General features: G+C 43.0%; 1 protein-coding gene across 1 annotated transcript; it reads right to left on the bottom strand.

The window, feature by feature from the left end:
* Window positions 1–2,497: 2,497 nt before the first annotated feature.
* Window positions 2,498–17,631, bottom strand: LOC311499613 (Fc receptor-like protein 1; the record flags this gene model as incomplete). Its single annotated transcript, XM_084560671.1, has 5 exons — window positions 2,498–2,985; window positions 3,081–3,326; window positions 3,408–3,665; window positions 3,845–3,886; window positions 17,601–17,631. The coding sequence occupies 5 exons, from the start codon at window positions 17,629–17,631 to the stop codon at window positions 2,759–2,761; spliced, it is 804 nt and encodes a 267-aa protein (XP_084416797.1). The 3' UTR covers window positions 2,498–2,758.
* Window positions 17,632–23,218: the final 5,587 nt, after the last annotated feature.

The raw sequence follows: 23,218 nt of genomic DNA, 5'->3' as shown, positions 1-23,218 counted from the left end.
CATGCATCCTTCGTACATGGCCCTGGCCTTTTGAGTTGCTACCAAGGTGTAGCGGGGGAGAAGGGGAGGAAACAAAAGAACTTTAATGAAGTCCAATACCTAAAGTCCAACAAAAGGCCAGGATTGTCAGAAGTGCAGTCTGGAAACAATCTTTATTTGCCATTTTCATCTTCAGGTTAAGCATATCCAAAACAACAAACAAACCAAATGACCAACATAAGTTCTACCTAACTACCAAAAAAATCTGAAATAAAATACAACGGTTTTTTGCCTGACTCCCTAACCAAAAACAGGAGAAAACAAGAAAATCAAACTGGCTTCTCACTCCTACTCCGCAGAATTGCGATAACAAAACACTCATGAAGTGACAATACATCGAGGGTGTGGAGTGGTTTGCTCTAAATGGGCCACAGGAAAATAGGAGAGCAGTTGGCTTCTCCAACGAAGGCCTTTTAAACTCCAGTTCAGCCAGTCTCCGCCCATCAGTGGCTGGCCTACAAGAAGCTGAAATGAAAAAAATGGAAAACAGAGAGGGAACATAGTACCACACAGGCACTCAGACACACATGACTCACAGTCATAACAATGAGATACGGGTGACACTAATAACGGAGGAGCAAGCAAACCACAGACAAGGGAGAGGAGTTGACGAGACACAGGTGAGGTCTATTGTTGGTGAAGTACAACCACGACAAATTAAACAGGAAGTGAGGTCAAGGAATGAAAAAATGACCAAACTAGACAGACTGTTCCTGATGTTCGCTTTTCATTGACTGAGGCTGGAGCGTCTTCAAACTACTGATGACCCAAGAAATTCAAAAGAAGAAAGTTCAGAGTAATAGATCCATCTCTGAATGTCCTGTCAGAGCGTGGGAAGAACGACTGACATTTTCATTTGATCAAAAGACATAATCCTCAAGACCATTGTCAGTGTGAATGTGACTGTACCACAGGTTATTTCATGAGGACGTGCATGAGTTTCACTCATAAAACTGAGGAACGTTCCGCTGCAGTTATAATTATCATGACACACGTGAGAAAACGCTGACATTTTGTAACACAGAACAAACTCAAACAGACGCTCTGACGTGTAGGACATGACTTTTATTCTCATTGGTGAAACACAAGAAACTCTCGTCTCGTTGCTGACCACAAACCTAAAAAAGCAATGCAACAACTTCAGATACGCAGCTAACCGTGACAGGTTTAGAAACAGCAGCAGCAGCAGTGCTCATCTAGTGAGCAACTGTGTGAACAGACTAAGCTGATGGAACAAGTTGGTTAAACTGCCTGATGAAAATCAACCGAAACTTCTCTGATGTGTTGGTTAAAGTGCACAGGCTGTCAAACTCCACATGTTTGTTTTTGCACAGAAACTATTTTAAATTTGATACACAGCAAACAGACCTGAGGTCAAAAGATGTATTTATTTATTTTTTTCTGTTTTAACTTGTACAATAACAACAATACTGGCCCTAACTGGTTTTCACGTAGATCATGAAGATTCTCTTCTCAGTCAACGCTTGGCAACCTGTAACACATAGGACACAGAAGACAAATATCATGGAAGTTGTAGATTATAGAAAGAAAAGAAGTCATTGCAGAAAAGCATGATTTAAAATCTGTACCTTTAACCCTCTACCAGGAAGTATTCTGAACCCCTCGACCACTTAAATGACACCATCTAAGATGGACAACAAGAACTTGCTCATAGAAAGACAACTGTGTAGCGACGAGGAGATAAAAGACTGTATTTGACTTACAGTCTGAATTGTAGAATAGTAGACATCATCAACGGGGTCGAGGGCCTGTGAGGGAACGCTGGACTCTGCTGCTTTGAAGACAAATTAAATATTTCCTACTACATGTGTGTTTTCTTAATTAGAACAATAAATCATGAACACATGTTGGGATTAATAAAGTTATGAATAATTTTAATTCTGACCAAGGTGTGGAGCACCTCGCTGGCCCAAAGCGTAGTAAACAGACGACTCATCTGACAAACAGAAATGATCACAGCTGAAATATATCAACTTAATGTTGCTTTTACGGGATTTGGTCTGCAATCGTTTAAATCGTTTGTCTGCAAATTAGCTAAGCTAAGATAAAGACCACCGGGCTTCAGTTAACAGCCAGCTCTTGGCTTGAATGGCAATAAGCTTATGTCTCTCGACCTTTGGCTTGTTCAACATTTTATAATCTGATCAGCTGTTGAATTTGGCTCAATAACTTGTTCTTGAGATCAAAAATGCAAGTTTCAAATACTGCATTGTGCAGAAAGCTAAAGTTAACACCAGCACCATCACGTCAAACAAATGCTGAATAGCATGCTAGCCGTGATCTAGGTCAAAAAATAAAAAGTTAAAGGAAATACCTTTCTTCTTCTTGTTCTTTGTTACAGTAGCATACATTGCTTGGCTTGCTTCAGCTGCACTGGCCTGTACAGAGACTGGGAAAAAAAAGAAAACAAAAAAAAACCAGTAGATATATATATTTAATGTCCTTTCTGCTAAATGTTTAATCTCTCAACATTAAACCTACCTGTCTGATGCCCTGATGAATCAGGCACTGCCAGTGAAATTAGATATGTAAAATAGCAGGTATTGAACATGGTGGTGGAACTAAAGTAACCCGAGGAAGTGATTTTATAAGTAACAATAGTGACACAAGAAGGAAGTTCATTTGATTTGGAAAATTGTGTAGTGTTTCCTGAAATTATTACCCAATGGAAGCATTTATAATGTGAAAAGCTTCGGCCCTAGCACTGAACCCTTTGGAACTCTTCTGTGACTTTTCTGTACTTTTGAGTAAAATTCACTTTATGTTCTTCACCTCTGCGACAGGTAAATCTGCCAAAGCAAAGTAGTCCAACAGCCAACAAGAGAAGCACCAACAAGACGGAGATGATGATCCATTGTGTGTTTGGGGAGGAAGAGGAGGCAGGAATAGAGTCATCCTGATCTTCTGTATCGACGGTAGGAAAAGCTGAAACTTAAGGAGATGGGAATTGTTTGAGAGTGTAAACACATGCATGATCGATACTTTATGAATATGATTTTGAATAAACCTACATATCTCACCTCCAACAGACAGCCAGCTCTGTGGTGATTCTCCAACTCCAGAGATGTGACATTTGTAGAGTCCTTGATCAAGCATGGAGACTGTTTTGAGCCTCAGATTTCCTGTGGAGCTTCTCCACTTGTGGACTCCATCTTTATAGAAATCAGCTTCGATGTTGGAGGAAGATATTTTGGTTCTGCAGCTCAGAGTCACATCTTCTCCCTCCATCACAGGACAAGCAGGACTCTCCAGGATCACAGAACCAGCTGAAGAACATGATCATATTACTTTATCTTGAAATCACGTTGAGATAATCACAAAATATCACTGCCTCACTGCAAACATACAAGTGACATTGATGTTGATGATGTTTCTTTTCTTTCCTCCTTCCTCACACCAATAGTTTCCAGTGTCATCTGCATAGACACTTTTAATGGTGCAGTTAGGTCCTCTTGATGTTCTGTTATTAGTGGTGCAACACGAGGGCTTCCCTCTAATCAATTTATATTCAGCATCACAGTAAAAGACTCCCTCACAGTATAAAGTGACCGACTCATATTCAAAGAACTGCAGTCTGTTTGGAGAGATACGAAGAAAAGCTGCATCTGAGACAAAGAAAAACAGAGAAATTCAGTTTAGACATTTACTCCTGTGAACTGCTGGACGACGTCTACAACATTTAAAAGTAGAAAAGTAATAAAGGAACTATTGTGATGATTAAACACACCAATGTCAAGATATTTTTGTCTCTTTTCTACAACTGCCCAACAAAACATCTACTCACCAACTTCCTGGTCCTGTGCACACAGCAGGATCATCACAGTCACTGAAGACGCAAAGAAAATAGATGAATCAATAAAAGTGTTGTCGTCTCCTACAGCTGCTCACGATGTTCAGCATATTTATTATTAAATGTCATCGCTAGTGAAGAATAATACTTAAGTTAAAAGTGTTAAATTTAACTTCACTCACTAAATAAATTTCAAAGACTTTCACATGCATGACCTTTTTAATTGTAAATAAAGTCTTTATCATTAAGTTTTAATCTGGAAAGGAGCCAGTACTCACACAGTGTAATGCAGAAAGCTCTGACCTCCATGTTGTCTTGCCGCTGACTGACTGAACATCAGACTGAAGTGTAAAGTAAGAAGTGGTCTCTTCCTGTGTTGCAGATTTCTGAGAAGCAGAGGTGGTGCAAATAGCCTCAGTATTTTAGTTTATATAAGTGGGTGGTGCAAAGAGCAAAGGCAGAGTGAATCTACGAGTCATCTTTGATAGAGTGCACATTAAAAAAGCTTGAAGGAGTTTAAAAACCCTTTGTCTGTTTTTGAAAAAGCTGCTAAGCAACGACCTGCACGTAATGGTACCTAGATAGAGGTCAGGCTAGAGGAATGTAAACAGGCCACTGCATGAAAAGTGTGATTTTCGTCAGTATGTGGCACTGTAGATTGTCGTGAAACTTCAGGTTAACGGCAGTTCACGGCAATTTGCAGGCAATGCCAAAAACTGCCGTGAATGGTCGGAAATTGACGTGGGCCCTGCTTGGCAGTCATCCCCCATGACCCCCCTCCTCCTAATTCTAGGGGAGGCCAATTCAAATGCAAATCAGGGTTGCGGGGGAGTTTTACCCCAGGTGACATTTTTCTAAAAGGTAAGAAAATCTCTGGTACAAATAGATCAGGCTCAGTATAGCCTAATTATAGTCTCTTAAATTTTAGCTTAAATTTATTTATTTAATGAAAGTATGCTAGATTACTGTATATGTCATTAGCAATGGCAAATGTTACACAACAGAAAAAAGAAAATGATACACAACAGAATTTATTTGAACAATTGGTTTCAATCAGCCTTTGCCACAAAGGTAAAATGTGCATTCCATGCAAACAACATTAGAATCAGAATGAGGTCTGCAGAGATCAGTCTCCTAGATCTCAACCACTGTGCATAGTGGCATGACTACAGTGACCTTTTCTTTGGTCTTACTTAGGGGGTGCGCGAGATGAAAAATGCAATATGGCGGAGAAGAAGTTGTCTTCTTCTACGCACCGTATATGCACAACTATATCTGTTCCTGAGCCTATGCTCTTTGTTATTTATGTTGTGGGTCTTGTGTAACTTTATTACAATTTAGTTAAAATGACTGGCGTTCTAATTTTATTTCCAAACCCGCTGTTATGATGCCGTCGTTGTGTTAGCTCCACGGTCATTTACAGTTGCTGCAATTTTTGTTCAATTCGGGTGAAAATGTTATCCATATTTCCGCCAACTGATCTGCTTTCTGCCTCTGAGCCTGTCCTCATTCTCTTTGCTCTTAAAAGTGGAGCTTGTGCGTAACTTTGTTTCATTATATTGTTATAAGAGTAGCGTGACTCCTTTAAGGGGGTAGTACAGTGCGCATGTGCGACCGTAACGTGTGTGTGTGGGTGGTAGAGCGAGAGCGCCGGTGAATGGAAGTAACAGCGAGACTGGTTAGCACAGCTATTAGGGAATTTAGCAATAAATGTACAGTTTATGTCATAGTTGTTGGTGAATAAAGGCTGTCGCTTCCTGACCAATGGCTGGACGGCGTCTCGCGTTCAACTCGCCTTCAACTCCTCTTGGACGCGATCAACAACTTCCAGGCAGTCCGCAGACTGACGAGAAGAAACTGCTGGTTGCTATCAGTGGATTTTCTCGTCAACTTAATCGAGTTGCTGCCGAGATGAATGAGCAGTTAACTCAACTCTACACTAAACTCCAGGTTGCTGTCCATAGAGGATAAGTTGGCTGCTCTGGAGTCGGGAAACTGTGCGGGAGAGACTCTAGGAAGAGAAGACGGGCGCACAATCCCAAGACTGCGGTAAGAATATGTTCGATGACTGCTAGCTAAGCTAAAAGTATCCTAGCCTAAAACCAAAGCTAAGAGTAGCCTAGTAGCCTTGCAAAAGAACAAGTGAGCAGAACCAGTGAAAGCTGCTTTATTAAAGTGTATTTTTCTGTCTTGTAACTTACAGGAAGCAGTAGGCTATGCCGTCTTCACAACTCAGAGACCAGTCGCATGCGCTACGAACCGGAGCAAGGGTAAGATTTAAGCTTAAATAATATGCTTATTAACTTATTTACTGTTTCCCCTTCCTTGTTTAATGTTACTGTGGCTTACGTTTGATTTTCATTCATACCACTCTCATTTAATTGTTTTCCAGCCGCCTGTAAGACATACTACGAGACAGTAGGGCCTACGCAGGAACTTCAGATATAACCAGCATGAATTTGAGAGAGTTCAGCTCGGGGTCGGTCGAGAAGAAAGAGGGTAAGTAAATTTTTTGGTGACTATTTTTCAGGTGCATTGATAGATGTGTTGTGTTCATATGCAGTGCATCGCACAGTACTGATTCTCTTCATTGATATTTTTACAGCTGCTGGAAGCGAGACAGAGTGTGCTAGCAGAGGACGAGGTTGAACTCTGGAAGTCCGCCACCGTAGACATGATGTCTGATGAGGAAGACGGCGTTGTTGGCGGCGTGTCTGGATGGAAAGAGCTCCATCCTTTCGCAGCCCGGAGCTCTCTGAACTCTGTGCCACGCTGCAGTCCCGTTTAGAGGCGACTCCGAAGTACAGAGTCACGCACCATCGGCGTCTGCAAAACGGGCCTCCCTCAGAGAGAACGCCGCCAGCAAACAGCCAGTTAACAGAGCTGTAACTTTTGGGCTGAGCTACCCATATGTTGTGTGGGCACCTCACTTATAGTTGTGTGTTTGTTTTGATAAAGCGCTTCCTTTAATAAAGCTCTTTTTTTGCTTAAACATGTTCTTGGCAAATGTTCTTTTCCTCAATAAATTCATTAATGTCCTTGATGGTAATAATAGTGTAGTAGCCTAGGATAACAATGACATGAATATACAGCATAATAACATGTCATATAAATAAATACATTAATAAATAAATATATAGAATATATAAATTATTATTGAGGTTTACATTTATTATGAGCCGGTGTGACCACCGGTGTGCCAACCAATCACGAGTGATTTTACTCGTTTGAAAGGTGTGGTTTCATCCAATACTGTGTAAGGACATTCAAGCCTGCCTGACCAGGCGCGGTTTCTCTGCCAATCATGAGTGATTTTACTTGTTTGAAAGTAGTGGTTTCATCCAATACTGACTAAGGATACTCAAGCCAGACCTGGCCAGGCGCGGTTTCGCTGCATTCATATGCTAATTAGAGCCATTAGCGAGATCTCACGCGTCATGGTTCGTTAACGACAATTTGTGGCACAGACAAACGCGACGTTCGCGGGTTGCAAATTGTCATTAACTGCCGAAAATTAGGGAGATCTCCGGGCGTTTACGGGGACGAAAATCACACTTTTCACCCAGTGGGCATTAACATAGTGTCAGGAAGGTGGCTGCTAGTGCATGACACCAGTAGATTTTGACCGTAAACGGGTTAGAAGCTAAAAGAGCGGGCTGCGTTTATGTGAAAGCTCGTCCTAAGGGCCCAGATACTTCAGTGCATAGGTGGGGACTTCAAGAGTCTGATATCAAAAAAACCAAACAGGCCTCACCTGAAAACCAGTTAGATCCCACTTATACCATATGAGAATTCATGGGTAGGGCAACTATGGAAAATGTGGAGAAACACACATGTTCCTGGGTTGAGAAAAAGAACAAAAATAAGTTTTTATTGTCATTGTCTGGTGAAAAACAATGAAATACGGTTTGGCAGCTCTTTGGTTCGGGATCACTTTTTTTTTTTTACAGCGCATTGTTTTATGCGTCCTGACTGGCTAAGGGACTGTAGACCATTGTCAATCAATCTCCTGGTACGGTGTCTCTTGTACAGTACAGAATGTGTTCAGCTTGCCAAATTTACATATACAGTATCTTTGATCGCTGGCAGTGTGAGTGAAGTGCAGTATGTTTGCAAGTTATTGAGAAAAGTATATAAAGTGTGTAGTGAGGGGTTTTGCAACCTTAAAACATTTATAATCATTTTAAAAAATAAAGCTGACTACTTTGCAGATTTCGCCTATCGCGGGTTATTTTTAGAACGTAACTCCCGTGATAAACGAGGGACCACTGTACACATTACAATGAATCGATGACATACAATATACAATAAAAGCACACAGTAAAATGGAAATGAATGTAATTTGTACAATAAGGGGGAAAAAAGCAGCATTTTAAAGCAGTGAACAATTAAACAATAGTGTAAATGGTATCTATGTTAGTGCAAATGAGCCTATTGAGGTAGGTGGACGGACTGGGGTATAAATATGGGGGTTATTGCACAGCAGTCTATGAAGGAGAGGTTGAAGATGTGAGGGATATGAAGGCTTAAGAGTACAAGCCGGTATCTCTTCCCAGAAGGCAGTGTGGTGAACAGTCTACATTCAGGGTGGGTTTGGTCCCTGGACATGTGACTGGCTTTCTTTTGGAGCCAGCCCGTGTAGATGTCTCTCAGAGGGGGTATTGGCGAGCCAATGGTTCACTCTGCTGCCCTCACCACTCACTGCATGTTCTTCCTATTCTCCTCTGTGCAGCTGCTGAACCACACAGTGCAGCAGTAGGTCAGGATGCTCTCTGTAGAAGTTTGTCAGGAGACACTGGGGAAGCTGAGCGTACCTCAGCTTCCTAAAGAAATAGAGTCTTTGTTGTGCTTTGCTCACATGGTGGGAGATGTGTGAAGCCCAGGTGAGATCAGCAGAGATGTGGACACCAAGGAACTTAAAGCTACCCACCCTCTGAACCTCCACTCCCTTTATACAGAGGACAGACTGCAGAGTGCCCTTGAACTTCCTAAAGTCCACTATAAGTTCCTTGGTCTTTGTGGTGTTTAAGTCCAAGTTATTGTCACCGCACCACTGCACAAGACGCTGAACCTATTCTCTGTAGGCTGATTCATTGTTGTTAGAGATTGTAGCAGGATGAGATGCCCCATCCTGGCTCTCATGCAGGCGAATGTGCTGTTGGCCCTCTCTCTCTCCACTAACCAATTAGCGCATGGGGTTACCCTATATAAGGGGGCAGTGTTATCTTTTCGGCCTCTTGCTCTTTGGCTCTGAGGTCCGCCCACTTCCGGTTTGCCTCACTTCCTCCAACTCGCCGTCGCCTGTGCAGCGTCCGACACGGTCCGTACCTGACTGGCTCACGGGAAGTAACCGATCAAATGCGCTTGGCCCGTGGTCGGTGGCAGGTTCTTACGACGGCTAATGGAGCAGGAAGCCTTCTGCTTCTCTCCTATGTGTGTGATCTGACGCCGCCTGATCGGAGAAACTGACTGGTGAGCAGTGGGATACTGCTACATCAACCACTGCTGCTTTGCTGCTGTTTTATTTCGGGTTTGTTTAGCTCTGCGGGAACTACCCTCAGTTGCGCAGCTTCGCACCGCTGGGCTTCTGGTTACTCTGCTGTGATTCGGCCTCTGGCCGTCGCCGAATTGCTCGCTTCGGCATTGGGTTAACTCCTTTATGTTTGTTTATTTGACTTGATTTCGTTTCAGTTTTGTTAATTTTAAAATCTGTATTATTGGCAGCTAAGTTTTTATTTGTGAATTTGATTGCTGCCACTCCTACGTTGTTTATAATTATTGATTATTTTGTTTATTGGTTTATTCTTTTGGGATTTTTGGTTGATTTGAGTTCACCCCTTTTTAACATTTTCCCCTCTCCTTGCAGGTGCTGGTAGTTTACGGTGGCGGCCCTGATGTCCTGGTGGTGGTGTCCCCTTACTGTGTGCTGTGTGACCCTTGAGTTTTCATTTTGTCTTTTCCTGGGATCCTGCACTCCTCGTTACCCTAGCCTCCCCACCGGTAAACTCCAGCCCTGCCGTTGCACACCCCTCCCTTAACTCTGTGTTTTAAAATAGACATTGTTTTAGTTAAATTTGTAATAAAGTGTATTTTAACTGGAACCACATCTCCTGCTCGTTAAGAGAAACGAACCTGAGTGCTTTTTGTCTGGTACAAACACTAAAAACTATTTTCTTGGCCGAAATTCCCAAGGTGGCATTGTCTGGCATGTATTGGTATTTATATCTACCCACCGTACCCCTCCCACTCGAACGTGTGTCGCCACAATATCAGCCTGTGGAGGGGGCGTGGTGCATCAGCTGCAGGAGAGAGGTGTGGAGAGGACTCAGGAGAGCAGTACCAGGTGAGAGTGATTAGCACACCTGCATCTTGTTGAGCTGATCATTCTTTCCTTTTAATACAGTAGTGTGTTGGACCTGGAGGAGAGACTAGACACGACGCAGGGGAAGACACACTTGGCTGTTGGCAGCGCAAGAGTATGCAGGCGAGGACACGGAAGAATGTGTAAGTGTGTTGTGAGCTGAAAATAAAAGAACTAAAAACGTAATTGCTCTCTGACTTTCTGCTGAAGAACCCACAGTGGCATCAGGATACGGCACATTTGGCGCCCAACGTATTTCAGCAGGAAGACAAAATAAGAGATGACGGAGCCGCAGACACTGCTAACCACACTTGCACAAATGCTGGCGGAGGTTGATGCAATGAACTGGGAACAGGCCGTGCTCAGCAGGCAACAGCTGGCAGCACTCCAGTGCCAGGCAGAGAGACAGAGCCAGCTACTGGAGTTGGTGAATCGGGCAGGGGATTTGCCCCTCGTTTGCCGGACTCACGCTCCATAAAATGTCAGCCCAGGAAGACCCGCAAACATTTTTGGAGATTTTTGAGGCAACGGCAAGGGCATGCGGCTGGCTGGGGGCGGAATGGGCTGTGCAGCTGCTTCCCCTATGTAAGGGGGCGCGCGAACTGCGTCGCTCAGCCTGCCTGCCCCCTCCAGAGGACAGTACGGGGCGGTCCTCAATCGACTGGGTTTCTCCGTAGAAAATCATCACCGCAGGTTCTGGGGGACCAAGCTGGGATCCGCTAATCGGTCATTCGTGTTCGCCTGGCAGCCAAAGAACGTGGCGACCAGGTGGCAGCCAGGGGATTCCGCTGGCGAGGGGCCGCCGGGCACTGTCACCGCCCGGTGGACCTAGCAGTTGCCATCACCTTGGCGGAGGACCATCTGGCCATCCTCATGCACATGAGGGTCGGCCAGCCTCTCCCACCTGTCCCACGCCGGCACCCCGCAAAAGACCCGTGCCGGGTACCTCGCACCTCACACCCGCTTGACCCTCCCCTCTCCCCCGCATTAACTCTCCTTCTCCTTCCTTTCCTCCCCAGGTTCCCGCCATTACAGGTGCTCCTCTCAACTCGCAGAGGGTTCCTCAGGCGGCAGGGCAAGAGTGCTGGAGGTGTGGACAACCCGGACAAGATGAGATAATTGCCCAGTTGTTGGTACCAAAAAGCCGCCAGGAAATGGTTTTCCAGGCAGTTATCATGTGAGAATTTGCTCCAGGCCCAGGAACGTCAGCAGCGGCTCTATAACAGAGGATAAAGAAGATAAAGTACTTGTATTGCTCCCATCATCTAACTCCAAATTACTCGTGAAGTGGCAAGGACACTTTGTGGTCACATGGCGAGTGGGTGATGTTGACTATGAGCTTGTGCGATCTGACAGGGGAGGGGCAACACAGATTTATCACCTCAACCTCCTTATAGCTTGAAGAGAGGCTGAGTCTGTTTCCCTGGTGATGGCAATTACAGAGAGAGATGAGTTGGGGCCTGAGGTCCAGTGCCTGGTGTAGCCCCATCAAGAAAGATGGGTCTATCCGGTTCTGTGTGGACTATCGCAGGGTGAATGATGTTTCACAGTTTGATGCCTATCCTATGCCCCGGGTCGACGAACTCCTGGATCACCTGGGCACTGCTCGTTTGTTTTTGTTAGATATCTACTACTGGCAGATTACCTTGTCTCCAGAGTCTGGGGAGAAAACGGCCTTCTCCACTCCGTACGGTTTGTACCAATTTGTTTCACTTCCGTTCGGGTTGTTCGGGGGCCCAGCCACATTTCACCACCTCATGAACCGAGTACTGCGTCCACTTGCTGCAAATGCTGCCGCCTACCTGGATGATGTTATCATCCATAGTAACACCTGGGCGGATATGCAGCAGGTGGCTGGGTTTGCTCGTGTCACTGAGGCGGACGGTGCTCACGGCCAACCCGAAGAAGTTTGCAGTTGGACAGAGGGAGATACGGTATCTAGGGTAACACTTGTACGGTGGGCAGGTGCGTCCACAGGTAGATAAGACAGCAGCGATTGCAGCCTGTCCAAGGCCCAAGACCAAAAAAAGAGGTTCAGTGGTTTTTCGGGTTGGCCGGCTATTTATTCCCAACTTCACGGAGCTCATTGGCTCCTCACATCGCCCTGCAAGGTGCTGTTGTTGAGGATGAGGGTGGATGATGTAATGTCCCCTATCCTGACATATATATATACTCTGCTGGCGGTGGTATAAAGGTTGTATAAAGTCCCAGTTTGTGCTGTCTTTGAAGCTGTGATAGTGACTAGAAAATGTAAGCAGTTCTGCTCTGCTGTACTGCACGTGTCCGGTAGAAAAAGAGCATAAAAACAAGCGTAAAAAAAAACACAATAAGCTACTGGAACTAGAGGAGCGCCGGGCCGCTTCAACCATTTGTGTTGCCATCCTGCTCAAGTCCTGCCTGTGGTCCAGTGAGATCCTTCTTAAATTGATAAGTGGGGCTGATATGGGTTATGGATAGGGATATGGGCTAAATAAACCAGTGGGACCCCATCTATAAACCAGTTAGTTCCCACTTATACCCCATATGGGCATTCATAGGTTGGACCACTGTCGCCACTTGTAACCCAGTTGGGTCCCGCACAATTGGGGCATATGTAGATCTCATTTAAATTGCCCAGATAGCCATCATTTAGAGCCCAGTTAGATTCCCCCTATGCCCCATATGGGCATTCACAGGTGGGGTAACTATGGAAAGTGCAGACAAACCCACTTGCAGTCCAGTTGGGACAAACCTATGGCCAGTCAGATCCTTGTTAAAGTGATAGGTAGGGATGACATGGGCCTCATATAAATAAACAACTTAGGCTTTTCTTGATCCCTCATGGGGAAATTATTTTCCTGATTTTGACACAACATATCCATTTATTCACGCAGTAGTGCGTACACTCGGAGCAGAGGGAAGCAACTTGTGTGCCTCAAGGAATTTCAGCAATGGGTATGGACATGCCCCTCCATGTCCATGGTTTTAAAAGCTTTTAAATACTGCACCTTTACACCTTTCTCTGTACTGCAGATTAAAGTATGGGCAGCCTGGTTTTCTGTTTGTGTTCTGGCTATTTTTCTGTCTCCGGGCGGGAGATGGGAAAAGATAGGCACAGTCCAAAATCAAGTTCTTCAACATCAGTAGGGAAGTCTCCTCCAAAGAGATCTTTTGGTCTTTACTTTCTTTCTGCTTTGGCCAGAGTTTTCACTTGGGACAAGATGGATCTTCGTTCTCTTCTCGGCACTGGAAGACTCAAGATCTGTTTGTGTCTCTTTGACCTTCCTCTTTCTCGTGACCACGTCCAGTGAGGAAGGTCTTCATGGATGAAATAGCTCCACCCAAGGTTCTCTTGGGCCGTTCTCCGTGCACTTTAGCCGCTTGTGTGGTCAGAGTTGGGGAAGAGTTAATCTCATCGATGACCTCTTTTATTATGGCCTCTGTGAACTCAGGTATGACTCTTAACAGGGATGTCCCCTCCAGTGACATCACAGAAAGCCCGACAGCCTGTCCCCAGCAAGACAGAATGATAACTATTTATCATGATAAGTGATTTGATTAAACTTAACATAGCCCAGTCAGTCTGTATTACACCTTTACTCACCATAAGGGGAAGCTCAATGACCCGGGCTCTTGAGTTGATACTAAGATTGTCACAAGGTGTAGAAGGGGAGGAAACACAAGAAAAAAATGACGGAGAACAACAGGCACTTCTACAGTAACTGGACAGACAAAGTGACAAGGGATGAGACAGGACTATATGTACATACACAATGAGTAATGAGGTGAAACTAATAATAGAGTAGCAAGCAAACCACAGAAGAGTTGACAAGACACAGGTGAGGTGTCTTGGTGGTGAAGTACAACCATCAGAAATAAAACAGGAAGTGAGGTCAAGGAATGACCTTTTTGTTGACTGAGGCTGGAGCATCTTCAAACTACTGATGGCCCTTAGAAATTCAAAGGATAATTCAGACGAATGGATCTGTCTATGACTGTCCTGTCAGAACATAGGAAGATCGACCGACTGTGACAAAAGACATAACCCTCAAGACCATTGTCAGTGTGATCACAGGTTATTTCATGATGACGTGCATGAATTTTACTCATAAAACCAAGGAACATTCTGCTGTAGTTATAATTATCATGACATGTGAGAAAATGCTGACATTCTGTACCACAGAACAGACTCAAACAGATGCTCTGACGTGTAGGACATGACTTTTATTCTCATCTGTGAAACACAAGAAACTCTCGTCTCGTTGCCGACCACAAACCTAAAAAAGCAATGCAACAACTTCAGATACACAGCTAACCGCGACACGTTTAGAAGCAGCAGCAGCAGCAGCAGCAGCGCTCATCTGGTGAGCAACTGTGTGAAAAGACTAAGCTGATGGAACAAGTTGGTTAAACCGTCTGAGGAAAATCAACTGAAACTTCTCTGATGTGTTGGTTTTTGCACAGAAACTATTTTAAATTTGATACACAGCACACAGGCGTGAGGTCAAAAGAATGTTAACTTTTCTTTTTTAGCTCGTACAATAACAAGCAACACTGGCCCTAACTGGTTTTCACGTAGATCATGAAGCTCCTCTTTTCAGTCAACGCTTAGCAACCTGTAACACATAGGACACAGAAGACAAATATCAAGGAAGTTGTAGATTATAGAAAGAAAAGAAGTTGAGTTGTTACATAAATTTCCTTTACCAAGCAAAGCATGGTTTGAAATCTCTACTCTTACCCCTCTACTGGGAAATTCTGAAGCCCTCAACCACTTAAATGGCACCATCATAGAGGTTTACATGTGTATATAATACTAGAATCAGTGTTTGGGGACAGGCTAGTCCAAATTAGAGTTTTGGATATTCATACAAGATGTGTAAACACTGCACTGACAGAAGATGAGGAGCTCGATGGCTCAAGGTTTTTGAGCAAGAGTGTGCTCAAAGAAAGACAACTGTGTAGCAACGAGGAGATAAAAGACTGTATTTGACTTACAATCTGAATTGTAGAATAGCAGACGTCATTGTCAACGGGGTCTCGGGCCTGTGAGCAAACACTGGACTCTGCTGCTTTGAAAAAAAATGAAATATTCTCTACTACATGTGTGTTTTCTTGATTGGAACAATAAATCATTCACAAATGTTGGGATTAACAATGTTATGAATAATTTTAAGTCTGACCCAGCTGTGGAGCGCCACTCTGGACCGAAGCGTAGTAAACAGACGACTCATCTGACAGACAGAAACGATCACAGCTGAAACATATCAACTAAGTCATTTTTTTATGGGACTGGTTCTGAAATTGTTTAAATCAACAACTTTTTCAATGCTAAGCTAAGCTAACCGCCACCAGGCTCCAGTTAACATCCAGCTCTTGCCTTTAATGGTAATAACAATATGTCTCTGGAGTTTTGGCTTGTTCAACAATTTATAATCTGATCAGTTGTTAAATGTGGGTCATTAACTTGTGCTTGAGATCAAAAATGTTTCAAATCCTGCATTGTGCAGTAAGCTAAAGTTAACGCCAGCACCATCACGTCACACAATGTAAATGCTGAGTAGCATGCTAACTGTGATCTGGGCTAAAATAATATAAAGTTGGAGAAAATACCTTTCTTCTTCCTGTTCTTTGTTACAGTAGCATACATTGCTTGGCTTGCTTCAGGTGCACTGGCCTGTACAGAGACTGGAAAAAACAAAACACTCAATGTACATATTTCATATTCTTTCTGCTAAATGTTTAATCTCTTCACGTCAAACCTACCTGTCTGATGTTCTGAAGAGTCTGTATCAAGCACTGCTGGTGACTGTGAAAGAAAATCTGTAAAATAGAAGGTATTTTGAATATTGTAATGGAACTAAAGTAACCTGATGTCTTGTTTTCACGTTACACTTGTTTTCTAATTACAGAAGAGGAAAATTAATGTAATTTGGAAAATCGTGCAGGGTTTCCTGAAATTATTAAACCACAGAATTATTTATAATGTGAAAATTTTCAGGTCAGAAACCTGAGGCACTCCGCATGACATTTGTGTACATGGAAGAATCGCATTGAGGAAAGTTCACTTTATGTTCTTCACCTCTGAAAAAGTGAAATCTGCCAAAGCAAAGTAGTCCAACAGCCAACAAGAGAAGTATCAACAAGGCTGAGATGATGATCCACGTTGTGTTTGGGGAAGAAAATGGCGCAGGATTAGACTCTTTGAGATTAGACTCTTTGAGATTAGACTCTTTTTCTTCTGTATTGACGGTAGAAAAAGCTGAAACTTAAGGAGATGGAAAATGTTTGAGTGTAAACACATTTGTGATACTTTATAGATCCTATTTTGAAAAACCTACATGTCTCACCTCCAACAGACAGCCAGCTCTCTAGTGATTCTCCAACTCCAGAGATGTGACATTTGTAGAGTCCTTGATCAGACATGGAGACTGTTTTGAGTCTCATATTTCCTGTGGGACTTCTCCACTTGCGGACTCCATCTTGATAGAAATCAGTTGCAATGTTGGAGGAAGATATTGTGGTTCTGCAGCTCAGAGTCACATCTTCTCCCTCCATCACAGGATGAGCAGGACTCTCCAGGATAACAGAACCAGCTGAAGAACACGATCATATTTAATTTATCTTGAAATTACGTTTAGATAATCACAAAATATCACTGCCTCACTGCAAACATACAAGTGACATTGATGTTGATGATGTTTCTTCTCTCTCCTCCTTCCTCACACCAATACTTTCCAGAGTCCTCTCCATAGACACTTTTAATGGTGCAGCTAGGTCCTCTTAATGTTCTGTCATCAGTGGTGCAACACGATGGCTTCCCTCCAATCAATTTATATTCAGTATCACAGTAAAAGACTCCCTCACAGTATAAAGTGACAGACTCAGAACCAAAGAACTGCAGTCTGTTTGGAGAGATACGAAGAAAAGCTGCATCTGAGACAAAGGAAAACAGAGAAATTCAGTTTAGACATTTACTCCTGTGAACTGTTGGACGACGTTTACAACATTTAAAAGTAGAAAAGTAACAGAGGAACTCCTGTGATGATTAAACACACCAATCTCAAGATATTTTTTCTTGCCCAACAAACTGCCCAACAAAACATTTACTCACCAACTTCCTGATCCTGTGCACACAGCAGGATCATCACAGTCACTGAAGACGCCAAGAAAATAAATGAATCAATAAAAGTTGTGTCGTCTCCTACACCTGCTCACAATGTTCGGCATATTTACTATTAAATGTCGTAGCTGGTGAAGAATAATACTTAAGTTAACAGCGTTAAATTAAAATTAAAGTTTAAAAATTAACTCACTCACTAAATAACATTTTCACGTGCCTGACCTTTATTTAATTGTAAATAAAGTCTTTATCATTATGTTTTGATCTGGAAAGGAGCCAGTACTTACACAGTGCGATGCAGAAAGCTCTGACCTCCATGTTGTCTTGCCACAGACTGACTGAACATCAGACTGAAGTGTAAAGTGAGAACTGGTCTCTTCCTGTGTGACTGTTGAGAAGCAGAGGTGATGGAAATAGTATCAGTGTTTTAGTTAAATATCAGTGGGTGGTGCAAAGAACGAAGGCAGAGTAAATCATTCACTGCTACCGCTAAGATTTTCTTAATGTCCTCCATTTTGGTGTGTGGTTTATTAGTATTCTAATATATACTTATTAGTGTAAAGTATAAACTACTGAGACTGAGTCATCTTAAATACAGTGCACACATTTAACCACTGAGTCCCTAGAGTGCTGTAGGTGAAACTCGCCTTAAAAGACAAAGTTTAAAATGTCTTCTAGATTCGATTATGCACTGATTATTATTAGCAATGGTACCACAAAGATACCACAAAGCACACATATTCTACAAAGGTTCTAGTAACAAATAGTAGCAGGCCCATATGGACATTTGGAGAACCAAAGAACCCAAAGTGTGTCACATTTGATTTTCACCTCTTGAAAGGGAGTGGCTCCCAGACATGGTCAGAACAAAAGGAGTGACACTCAGGTAGTATGATCAAGGCTCTGATCAGTAGGGGAGAGGATGTGGGGAGGGTAGACAAAGGAGTATGATCAGGAAACTCTGATCAGCAGGGGAGCAAAGACAGGAGAGATCAACATATGGCTGGAATTGCCCCAGACGTGTCAATTCCAATGTCCCTTCAAAGTTTACTTATACATACACAAAATATACAAAATACTACTGATTCCCACTACAGGTGGCAACATACACACAATTCAACCTTTGGTCATTTTATTTACTCTGTACATCAAATTCTGCCATTCCACATTATAGAATCCATAAAAATATAGAAACGAGTCACCAAGGTGTGTTGCTCATTGTTGCAAGAACATTGCCAGGAATTATCAAGAGAGATCATATTACTCCAGTTTTAGCTTCTCTTCACTGGCTCCCTTTAAAGTCTAGAATAGAATTTAAAATCCTCCTCCTTACATACAAGGCCCTTAAAGGCCTAGCTCCATCGTATCTTAAAGACCTCATTGTACCAGATCATCCCCACAGATCACTTCGGTCTGAAAGTTCAGGCCTACTTGTGGTTCCTAGAATTTCAAAAAGTAGAATGGGAGGTAGAGCTTTTAGCTATCAGGCTCCTCTCCTGTGGAACCAGCTCCCTGCTTGGGTTCTGGAGGCAGACGCCCCCTCTATTTTTTAGGTCAGGCTTAAGGCTTTCCTTTTTGATCAAACTTATAGTTAGAGCTGGACTGAACCATCCCTTAGTTATGCCGCTAATTTCCTATCTACCACTCGTCATGTAATTCTGTGCTATTACTGTATAGCATTTTAACTGCTGTGTGTCCCTCTGTCTCCCCTCCTCTCGTCTCCTCCCCTCCGCTCCCCTCCTCCTCCTTCTTCTTGTGAGTATCTCTGGCCTGGAGTTGTGTGTTTCCTGTGGAGCTCTATACTACATCTGTTGTCATGGTCTCATCAACCTGCCCAGTCTCCATGGAATACTGCAGTTATCCACTCCTACCTGAATGAACAGTTCTCCAACCTGCCTATGGTTCCTCTTACATTTTCAAACTGTCATGTAACATCATCAGTTTGTATCATTAGATTCTACATGCATGTAGTAGTGGGGGGAAAGGGGGACCTGACTACCCAGGGCCTGAGTAAGGAGAGAGCCCATGAAAATCCTGAATTATTTATTTATTTATTTATTCATTTATTTATTTATTCTTTTAATGCATTGGGCCCTCCAATTAATTGGTGTCATAATGTATTTCAAATATATGCGCTTTGTGTCACAGCCCTCCCAACATATTGGACATTCTGTGGGCCCCCTCTTGGAGATGCAAAATGGTTTAGTAAGGTGAACCGAGTTTACTTTGTTGTGTAACTGCATCCAATTAATGTTAACATTGTCGTAGTCCAGACAGCATGCAGTTTGTCAGTTGCTGATGATTGTATGCTAAAGTTTGCCAACCAGGCTGCTTTACAAGTAAAGACGATTATGGGCCAGCTAAGATAAGACATAAGACATGTTTATTGATCCCACGTATGGGAAATTAACTTGTCACAGTAGCACAGAATTTGTCAAAATATACAAAACAGTGACGAATAAAAAAAACACAAGTACTGATTGGAAAAATATATACAAAAAAATAACTGGAGCAGCAGCGGCCAGTCCTGGCGGTTCATCTGATGAGGGTGAGAATAGAGATGAGCAATGACAAGAATAAATGTTTAGCCTGATGTAGCCTGATGTTTATAGGTGCTTGAGCACAAGTAGGCCAAATGCATCAATTCAGGTGGTGAATGGAAGAACCAGTTATCAATATAATCTGATCTGATTTTAGCTTAAAACCCGATTTATTCTTGTTTATTTATAAATAAATGCCAGCACAGAATTTGGTGCTACGCCCCTGTCGACATGTCAGATGTATCTATGACAGATGTATGTTTATCTTGTGTTTCCTGCTTTTCTCTTTTCTCTCTTCTCTGTCTGTACCCGGCTGGCCTTAGGCAGATGGGTCCCTCCATATGACCTGGGTTCTGCTTTCTTCTTGTTAAAAGGGAGTTTTTCCTTCCCACTATCGCCTTTCAGGCTTGCTCTGGGGGTTTCAGGCCGGGTTTTGTACAGCAAAGTATTGTTATTTACGCTATATAAATAAAATTGAACTGAATTGAAATGGACCACAAAAGATAATAAAAACAATACTAGAAAATTCCCGCAGGAAATTTTGAGAGTGACTTGAGGGCTGCTGCCGGGGTTATTAAAAAAAGAAAAGGAAAAAGATGTTAGCATTACCATTACTAATGTTGGCATTACCATTTGCCACGCTAACGCGCGCCGCTGACGCACTACACTAGGCTAAGGCTAGAGATTAGCACAGTCACGCACACACACAATAGAAAACATTCAGCTCAGATGTACACACAAAGCAAGCAGAGTGACAGTCACCTCAAAAAATGTCTTGCTTTACCTCTCTGTTACTGCCTGTCTGTCTTTTACCCTCTCTCCGTCCCTTTCTTTGTTATTTACTTAAATAAACTGAAATTAACTGCCAAGGACTACAAAAATGGCTGCAGCTGTGGCCCTGGCCTGAGGCTGCCATGGTGACTCTGCTGGTTGCCATGACTACTCACAGACACAGGAGAGGAGAAGGAAGAAATTTTGATTTTTTGCCCTCTGACAGTCCTCGCATTTGGGCTCACTGAGGCAAAACCAAAGCTCACATCAGAAAAAAAAACAGACAGTGATTGGCAGGAGAAGTCTTAGCCAGAGAAGACCGATGGTTTGACAGAGGAGTAAAGGAAGCCATCTATGTCAAACTGGAAAAACCTTCACTAAACAGAGGAGGTGGACTGAGATTAAGGCCCCGTTTACACGAAGGGAAAACGCAGATATTTCTCTGCGGTTTGGCCTCTCATTTACACGAAAACCCCGTTTTTATCACAGAAAACGATTATTTCTAAAAACTCCGGCCAAAGTGGAGATTTCTGATAACGCCGGTTATGTGTTGCCGTGTCCACTGGGAGAAACGGGGTTCGGAGAAAACGATGATGTCATCGCCACACCCCTCAAGCCTTCCACCACTTATATCCCGCGAGACATCTCATAACAACATCAACAACAATGGCGGACTACATGCTCGTGTTCCTGCTGGAGAAGATATTGAGCCTATTAGGGTTACCAGGGCAAAATATCATTTCTCCTTGAGTTTGGTTTCTTCTAAAGCCGATTGTAAACAGCGCTCAAGCTTTATGCGCATGCTCCGCCTCTTCCTCTCCGTTTTTGGTGAATTTCTGAAACTGAAACAGCGCCACCTATAGGCCTGGAATATGAAGTAGCGTTTTCAGTCGTGGTGAAACGGATCTGTGTGGACGCGGATATTTCTTGAAACGATGCCATCGAAAACGGAGAGGGAAAAGATCGTTTTCGTACGTGTAAACGTGGCCTTAATCTGCCATCTATTTACAATACAGTTTTAACTTCTGTCCCCAAGAAGTTTCAGTCTCATTCACACCTTGACACTGGAGCCTCTGACGGACAAGAGTCGTTAGAGAACCATTCATAGGAAAGAGGACAGGGACAAAACAGTCCCCCCTCAACTACAGGTAAGTACCCAGTCGTTAAGGGAAATTAGCTGCACCAGTTTCTGGTTATTAGCATAACAAGCAAGTTTTTCAGGAGGAGTTCCTATTTAAACCTCAGACTTCCCACCAGTCCACCAGAACTGAAGAAGCTACTCGGATGAGTGGTGAAACGTCTTCTGAAAAAAACTCTACAAGTCCAGTTGCCTTTTTTGAACCTTTTTGGATAAGTAAAGCATTAACCACAAATGTTAGCAATTAGCATGATGCGCTAGCCACTAATTTTAGCATTGGCTTAGTGTGCTATAGCTTCACAATACCCTCAAATAGTAATTTTTAACATGTATATTTACACACATGAGCCACTAATTCTAGCATTAGCTGCTAATGTTAGCAATTAGCATGTCTTTACTACCACGAGCGCCTAGCACGCTAGCTACTCATGGCAGTAAAGCATTAACCACAAATGTTAGCAAGGGAAAGGGAAAGTGGAAAGTGCACCCTAGGATTTGCCCTCCGAACAAATGCTTATATCTCAAAAACTACAAGTGCTATCGAGAAAACAAACACATCGTGAGCGTCAGCCAAGGGTTTTCTACAATTTAGTGTTGTTGCCACACGCGTACTGCCAAAATTGTGGCCGTAGTTGTTTTGGAAAGAAAGTATGCGACACGAAAAATCGTCGAGAAATCCCTCTCGATTTCCACATACACACACATGGGGAAAAATTCGAAAAGCTGTCGCCGCACTCCTCGCTCAGAGGAGCCTCCAGTCCAAACCACACATATCAAACCAACACCATCTTAAAGCCAACAAAAATCCCTACGTTTTTATGTATTTTTTATCTCTGTACCTCAAAAACTGTGGCCACCACGTGAGATTGAACCTTTTCTTTCAGAATATCACCGAAACTCTGAAGTTAGAGTGAGGCTTAGAGGGAGCCCATAGAGCCCCATTATAAACGCTGATTTTTAATTTTTTTCCCCAAATTTCACCAAAACGTAAACTGCGACCCTGACCAAGCCGTAAAAGGTATCGAAACGCCGTTTTCAGGAAGAGAAAGCTACACTTCCCGTGCCTCGTACAAACTTCCAAGCAAGTTTCTACTACAAAGCATGGCCGAGTCATCGCTGGACAAAGCCAAGCTGTACATTTTGGAATGTTGCCGCTTTTTTCGGGCTTCTCCATTCATTTCAATGGGACGATTTTCGCAGTTTTTCGCGAATAAATTCGCGAAAAATTTGTGGATTCCTTATAAAAGTAATAGCACACCGATCCCGATAAAGGCGCACGTTTGATGTAATTTTTGTCGGTGTCGCCCCAAAATTGCGGGGCGAGTTTGAAACCGAAAAAAGGTACGGAAGATGAATAATATAGAAGAAACACACAGAAGAACAATAGTGTCTCGTGCGTAGCCTCGAGTCACTAATTAGCTGACAATACACAAAATATTGGGGTTTAGCTACCATG

The sequence above is a fragment of the Chelon labrosus genome (genome assembly GCF_963514085.1).
Source record: "Chelon labrosus genome assembly, chromosome: 1".
Taxonomy (NCBI): Eukaryota; Metazoa; Chordata; class Actinopteri; order Mugiliformes; family Mugilidae; genus Chelon; species Chelon labrosus.
Note: the sequence above shows the minus strand (reverse complement) of the source record. Positions and strands in the feature narration are given on the sequence as shown.